The 7,032-nt window shown below is 30.9% G+C and overlaps 2 protein-coding genes across 7 annotated transcripts; one reads left to right on the top strand and one right to left on the bottom strand.

Moving 5' to 3' along the window:
- The first annotated feature begins 1,749 nt into the window (after positions 1-1,749).
- On the top strand, positions 1,750-3,493 carry Dtwd2 (DTW domain containing 2). 4 transcript variants are annotated; one of them, XM_076893831.1, is made up of 5 exons: positions 1,750-1,919; positions 2,067-2,228; positions 2,304-2,484; positions 2,762-2,964; positions 3,031-3,493. In XM_076893831.1, exons 1-5 carry the CDS (start codon positions 1,837-1,839, stop codon positions 3,158-3,160), a joined length of 759 nt encoding a protein of 252 aa, XP_076749946.1. In that variant the 5' UTR covers positions 1,750-1,836; the 3' UTR covers positions 3,161-3,493. The 4 variants fall into 4 exon arrangements, with proteins under 4 accessions (XP_076749946.1, XP_076749945.1, XP_076749948.1 ...); XM_076893830.1 differs by having other exon boundaries at positions 2,289-2,484; XM_076893833.1 differs by having other exon boundaries at positions 2,289-2,484; positions 2,762-2,960; positions 3,031-3,171.
- On the bottom strand, positions 3,352-7,032 carry Art7 (arginine methyltransferase 7). Of its 3 annotated transcripts, XM_076893827.1 has the most exons (10): positions 6,973-7,032; positions 6,171-6,388; positions 5,942-6,091; positions 5,618-5,839; positions 5,309-5,541; positions 5,091-5,220; positions 4,555-4,781; positions 3,919-4,477; positions 3,684-3,844; positions 3,352-3,607 (listed from the first exon to the last, which is right to left on the bottom strand). In XM_076893827.1, exons 2-10 carry the CDS (start codon positions 6,342-6,344, stop codon positions 3,352-3,354), a joined length of 2,112 nt encoding a protein of 703 aa, XP_076749942.1. In that variant the 5' UTR covers positions 6,345-6,388; positions 6,973-7,032. The 3 variants fall into 3 exon arrangements, with proteins under 3 accessions (XP_076749942.1, XP_076749943.1, XP_076749944.1); XM_076893828.1 differs by lacking the exons at positions 6,171-6,388; positions 6,973-7,032 and having other exon boundaries at positions 5,618-5,851; positions 5,942-6,079; XM_076893829.1 differs by lacking the exons at positions 6,171-6,388; positions 6,973-7,032 and having other exon boundaries at positions 5,618-5,865; positions 5,942-6,052.

Genomic DNA, 7,032 nt, shown 5'->3' with positions numbered 1-7,032 from the left:
CTATGTTTCGTTCTTCGTTATCTTAGCCAACAGTCTCTTGGAATTATTCAGAGCCATGTAATACGTTGCGTGTTCCATTCCGTCGACAAGCTGTCTTCTTCTCGCTGCCAGGCCGTTTTTAGTTGATCTCGTCACCCTGCTCGTCTAATTTATGTGTAATTTCCTTTAAAGTAATCTTCCAAAAGAAAGCAAGACAGCAACTTATGTGTAATTTCCTTTAAAGTAGTCTTCCAAAAGAAAGCACATTTTCACAGACAGTCGCCTCTGTCTTCTATCTTCTTCGCTTCGCATTCGAATCCACTATACACGATCGTTTAGGAGTATCGTGAACGGCTACCGGTGACTCATGACCGACGCACGTAGTCCCGTATATTTGTTTACGCCCAATATCAATTTCAAACTGTAGTGAAACTGTCTAAGAAAGGACCCTATTCAAAAACCATATGTTTTCGCCCCCAACCGATTTTGTTTAAACTTTGTATATTTGTAGATCTATATGTGTGTCATCAATTGTCAGCGTCTCTATCTGTCGGGCCATTTAATAAGGGAGAGGGAGGGGGACAAAGTACGCATTTAGCGAAATCTTTCGGTGGCTATAACTTTTGACTGAAAAAAGATATCCACTTAAATTTTGCGTCAAAAAATCACAAAAAAATTAAGCTTTCGAATGCTATATTATTTTTTCTTTTTTCGGAATTTTTAAGTGTAAGATGTTGAGGAAAATGGAGTAACAACTCGATGGCTCAACGTTTACTGGGCGTATTTATTACTGGTTCACCCGAAGGTTCGTACAAGAATGCCTTCTTAGGCCATTCGTACTAGCCTCGAGGACACCCTCAACGTCATGGCCCATTCGTATGTTTAGGCAAGGGCTCGGAGAGGAGCTTAGCCATATATTTCTTATAGTAATTTTTAATGCATCATTTATAAGAAATATCGAGTAACAGGGTGCACGAGCGATTGACGAGGACCGTGTGCCATCCAGTTATTTCTATTTTCCATAACTTCTTACATTATTAAGGCGTGTACTTTGAAATTTGCAATTTCACCATTTCAATAAGCCGTTATTATTAAAATAAAGCTATCTACGCAGAGAAACGGGGAATTACTATTGTACACGATATACTATACAGAAAATTGTAAGATTATAATTGTATAAATGTAGAAAATAATTAACTATTATTAAATGATTAAAATTAATTTTCTGTAGGTTATGTTATGTTATAATTATTGATATTCCATAGATCATCTGTTAATTATGTCGACATTTTAATAAACAGTAAATAACAACCTATCTATATATCTATATATATAGGTACAGCTGTAAGAAATGTATATGTGAAACTTGATTAGTTTTTTTAATATATGGATATTTCAGTAAATACAATTTTATTCGTTAGAATATCGTTCCTCTTCCTGCTATGAAATCCTGTAGATAGAAAAATACAAATCAAATATTTTTCCAAAAACGAGCTGATATGAAGAATTTACTTTTTTTCTAATCCTTAATTAACATACAGAGTTCCGCGTAATATTATTAATAAATTACGCACTCTGGATTACTCAATTTCAGTCATCAATTCAGTTATAAATAATTTAATTTTATATATAGGCGCAAAATGTGAATATCGATTGTTTAAGAGAACATTTAATAAATGAATGAATAATTATATCTAATTGTCGTGTATAATATTGATACATACATACATACATACATACATATCATTTTTGTAGTGTCAATAGTATGTATCACATTTTGTTATACATACATATATATTTGCGTCAGTTATATAGTTGTTCGATAGTCCTTTTTTATTTTTGTTATTTCTATTTAGAATGAATGAAGAAACCGTATGGCAAGAATTATCAGAAATATTTGCTGATCCCCCAGAAACAAGAGATAAATGCTTAAAATGCAAGTATGTGCATATATGTATTAGGTTAAGTTCAAGTGATCTTCTACCTTATGCGTACTTCCACTGATAAAAATGGGAAAAGCCAAGACAATCGGTAACATTATATTACTTTAAATTATGTTCAGAAAAATTAATATTACAATAACATAGGAGACCAGTGCCAGTATGTTGGTGTCCAGGATTGCCAAAGCATCCCGTGAATCCTGCTTCAAGGATAATAATATTACAACATCCAGCTGAAGCAAAACGTTGCTTGCGAACTGCACCTATGCTGGCTTTAGGTTTAGAACCTGAAAAATGCCTAATTTACAGGTATTTTATTTAAGACAATGAAAATTGTAATATTTAAAGTTGAAGCCAATTTGAGTGTAGTATTTTCTATTTTAGAGGGAAAAAATTTCCACTTTCTAAGCACGAAGGCTTGTCAGAAATTTTAACTGATAAAAATACTATACTATTATATCCATCACCAGGTGCTATAGCACTTGATAAATTAAATCCTGTTGGAGTTAATGGACAGAAACCATATAATCTTATTTTATTAGATGGAACTTGGCCACAAGCAAAGGTAATATCGCCTCTTTATATCAGAACCACGAATGTGTAAATTCAATTTTTGAGAAAACAATGTTTTATAATCAAATTGAACTCTTAAGTGGATATTAATGTCCAGTAGATTTTGATTTTAACAGTTCTCTGATCACGTCTTATATTCTATGTGTACTGTACTATGATTTATTGAAAAGATTACACATTCACGAATTTTATACAAAGGAAATAACTGACAGTCATAACCAAAGTAATCAATGTAATAAAATAGATAAATAGGAAATTATTCCCTTCAGGCAATATATCATTCAAGTCCACCGCTATGTGTTTTAAGAGCATGTAAATTAGTTGGAGTTCCAACAAGTGAATACGTTATTAGAACACAACCAACCGAGGGCTGTTTGTCTACTCTTGAAACTGGTGCATTTGCCCTCTCTATTTTAGAAGGTGACCCAGAACTGAAAAATAAGATGCTTGGACCTTTACATTATCTTTGTAGGTAAGTTTTTAATAAAGCACAGAATAAAATTGCATTTTACAAAAATGATATTTCTGAAAATTTTAGATTTCAATTAGAAAATGGTGCTGTGACTCATCAAAGTAAAGAATTTCTAATTAAACAGAAAGCTTATCCGAAACTCATAGGCAGAAGACTGGCTAAACAATTACGTATGGTGCCAGAAGAATCAACATAACGTTTTCTTGATTAATAGTTCAAAGCAATAAACCAAATAATACATATTACATACAAAAATCTTGTTCTACAATAAATATGTAATTTTTATAAACAGATTTTAAGAATTACGAGATGATGAACAGGATAAATTAACAATAAAATTTTTTAGTTAATAGGATATTTTTATAAAATACATATTATGTCATGTTATTACGTATTTCTTGACAATATACGAAAATCAAATTTGATATTTCCACATTGTGGTACAAAACGAAATGACCACAAAACAATACTTTGTTGTGTGACATGTGTTATATCTTTGAATAAATGTACACCTTGTCTTGTAAATGGATCCCATGATATTCGCTTTCCAGGTTGTACCTCGTCAATAGGTCCCGACGATACAGAAATTTCAGAATCCAATTGCCAATCCACCCACAAGGCTACACCATTGCACATTCCACTTCTAAATTGTAAAAATGTTTAAGATATAAAAATACTAATCTACAATTATTATTGTAAGAACTAAAACGAAACCTTACGTTAAAATAGGCACAGTTTGTGAACTGTTTATATTTCCGCGTTCATTCACATTTTGCGTTAGATCAAATTCCTGAATTGCAAACGGTAAACTTAATGCTTTAACAGGATATTCCCACAATGGCTGAGCTTCTATAGGACTGTCGCTTTTATCACTCGATGCCTATAATGAATATATATAAATACACCACAAAAACTTAACTCTCTCGTCATATACTCTAACTTATATTGCTGTACTTGTATAAGCTTGTCGAAACTAGATAAGTCGAAGCCTTCACAAATTCCAAGCGGTGCTCGTATTTTGTGCAAATCTTTAAATTCAACTATGACACCCATTATTACTGCTGCTATTGGGATCCTTTGTATTTTATGTGAATACCTTGAAGCCAAATACCAAAAGTAAAGATTTTCCCACAATACAATCGAAGTAATAAAATATGGTTCACCGAAAATTAAATTAATCGCATTTTCAGGAGGTAAATCATCTGTGGACTCAACAATTTCTACTTTTTCAGAAAGTCCATTAGTTTTAACAAACATTTCAATACATTTTCTGGATAAAAAATTCGTCTCTAAAATGAACATTTTTTTGGCCCCTAATTTAACAGCTGTAAGACCTAATAAACAACCGTCTGAAAGACACAAACATACTGTATCTGGTGTAACTTTTTTTTCTAAAGCTCTAATGTACTTCTCATTTCGCGTGTAATCATTTAACTGTCCTATACGAGTTCTACAATAAGCTACATGAACATTGCAAGTACAAATAGGCCTTTCACAGTCTGGTATTTCTTTTCTACAAACAAAAAGTGTTTATTAGACATCTCGATAAACTAGTAAAAAGATAACGTAATGTACTTAAAGGCAACTTACATTGACTCATTTATTAACTGGAACCATAATGAATATTCATCATGATATCCAATCAAACTAATTTCATTGTTAACCGTGACTGGAGTTTCAACAGGTAAATAGTAAATAGCTTGCATCCAATGATCCCTCCAGGGTATCAAATCTGCTATCCCTTCCAGACTGAAACCTTTGTCTTGCAATAGTTTTGTATCAGGATGCTCCCACACTGGAGCACAACTCAACAAAATCTATATAAAAAAAAATAATTAACAATAAGTTCTAAAACTCTAGTGCAAATGATAATTGAATGGTTGACTAAAAAAAGCATAATATTTCACATATACCAATTTTTAAAAAAATATAATATTCAGAGCAAAAAATACAGAAACGTATTTTGTTGTTCAAATTATAAATTGTATTAAAAATCTTATTTATTAAACAATTATCGTACTAATAATAAGTATATTTTGGAAAAGCAAGATAAAAGTCAATTACTTAGTTATTATTATTTATATATTTGAAATTTTATTCTTTTTCCACTCAGCTGTACTATATACCTTATTATCTACATCCATAACTAAATCCCACCACATAAAAATAGCATGTGCAATACCACTTGCAATTGGTTTCACATGCAAACATCTTTTTTCATCATATAACAAAGGTGATTTACCAGATAAATCAAACCTAAAATGTCCATTTTATATTTCATGATTCTTTTATACGATTTACTTAATTCTCAAACGATTTATACGAACATATGTCGTACATTTACCTAAATATAGGTTGAGGTGATAATAATGGTTTAAATGCATTATAAGGGAACTGTGTTAATTGGATATCGTGTACAGCAGCTGCTCCGGAACAAGATTTGACGCAATGTGATGTATTCAATAAATGTTTGTTTTTACTTCGAATTGGGTGTACAGTGTTCCATGCACATATAGAGGAACTTTCTATTACTTGAGCCCAAATTGTGGCACTATGCGGAACCACTATGCTATTTTCCTATCATAAAGAAGTATACATGTATTAAGTGATGTGTAGCATAAAATTGGATAAGCTAAAATTCTATGTTCTGTACTTGAAGAAGATATTTATGAGCATGGCGAAATGTAGAAAGTGCTCCCTCTCCTATAAGTTCGGTATCAAATACTTCGGTAACAAGGATGTTTGCTCGCTTTACCATATCACCATCTTTCCCAATGGTTATCTTAGTCGATCGCTTGTGTATTAATTTAATTTTATTCTCTAAACCATTTTCTTCTATTATTTTAATTGCACATTTAGCCATTGGGGTGAAAGCCTAAAGAATACCCTTAAGATTTCCAACTTGTAAAAATACAAATATTTATACGAGTAATTTATGAATACATTCATAATAATTATAGGAAAAAGAATTATTCACCTCACAAGCTGTTATGCTGTCTGCTCCACATTTAGCAGCCATCATCGACAACAAACCAGTACCTGTTCCAATATCAAGTACGTTAGCTTCCTCCCCGTTTCGATGTTTTCTTTCAATAGCATTTTTAAGAGCTATGTAATATTTTTGATTCTATAATAATAACAAAATTTTGTAAATTGTATACGTATAAAACTATATTAAAATAATATTATAGGATGGATGCACTAACTCTTTCATGATCATGCAACATGTCAGCAAACGCTGATCTAGCAACTTCTTGATGGTAATCATAATTTTCATCTTTTTCTTCCCACGTAATAGTTCCAGTTAAAGGGTTCAAACACTGAGTAAAAATACTCATATTTTGCTTTCGAATTAATCGAGTGAAATAAAATCTGAGCATATATTCTTTATCAATTAATTCCTTGAATTACAAATGCCCAATGCCTATTAGTGAATACAATTCCTTGTTAAAAGAAAAAGAAATATAAAACATAATAAGTCCTGATTACAAACTCTTTAATTATAGTTCCATTTATCAATATATTTAATATAGGCATTAAATTCAAGCTTAAATGTTATCAAAAGTATATAAAAAGATTGAACATGACTACGATAAAGTATAAATTATGAATATTGAAATAATAAGATAGAATAAACAAAAGGAAATCAGTAATTTCACAAAAAAATAAAAAATAAAATATTTACTAATTTATTGATTATTTCTATTGTAACAAGCAAACTACATATACACGTGTTAACTACAGCGAATGTATGTTATGTTACGCGAAAATGTATATGAAGGGACATTTAACGCGTTTATATACTATTACTTCTATAGAGTTAACAATATTTATATCCTAATTTTATTTAATTGAAAACAGAAAATTTTGCTTTTCACATAAAAATGACCTATACTTTGTTTTATATTAAAGTAAGAAAACTGCGATACGAATTTCATACAAACATTGTTTTTCTTCTCGTCTATGCCTATATCTTGTCTATGAAATATATATGTCTGATAATATTACCATGTGCGTCGTGTGTTCGTAATATGACGAGATATATAAGTGCTTGTGCACTTAATCAGT

Source organism: Xylocopa sonorina, chromosome 4, assembly GCF_050948175.1.
Source record: "Xylocopa sonorina isolate GNS202 chromosome 4, iyXylSono1_principal, whole genome shotgun sequence".
Lineage (NCBI taxonomy): Eukaryota > Metazoa > Arthropoda > Insecta > Hymenoptera > Apidae > Xylocopa > Xylocopa sonorina.
The sequence above is the reverse complement of the archived record's forward strand: the minus strand, read 5'-3'. Positions and strand labels throughout refer to the sequence as shown.

Coding starts and splice junctions, on each gene's coding strand:
- Dtwd2 (XM_076893830.1), top strand. CDS start 1,837: ATGAATGAAGAAACCGTATGGCAAGAATTATCAGAAATATTTGCTGAT. Junction 2,485..2,761: donor GAACTTGGCCACAAGCAAAG/GTAATATCGCCT, acceptor TATTCCCTTCAG/GCAATATATCATTCAAGTCC. Junction 2,965..3,030: donor CCTTTACATTATCTTTGTAG/GTAAGTTTTTAA, acceptor TGAAAATTTTAG/ATTTCAATTAGAAAATGGTG.
- Art7 (XM_076893827.1), bottom strand. CDS start 6,344: ATGCTCAGATTTTATTTCACTCGATTAATTCGAAAGCAAAATATGAGT. Junction 4,782..5,090: donor TTATGGATGTAGATAATAAG/GTATATAGTACA, acceptor TTTTTTATATAG/ATTTTGTTGAGTTGTGCTCC. Junction 3,608..3,683: donor CAAACTGTGCCTATTTTAAC/GTAAGGTTTCGT, acceptor TTTACAATTTAG/AAGTGGAATGTGCAATGGTG.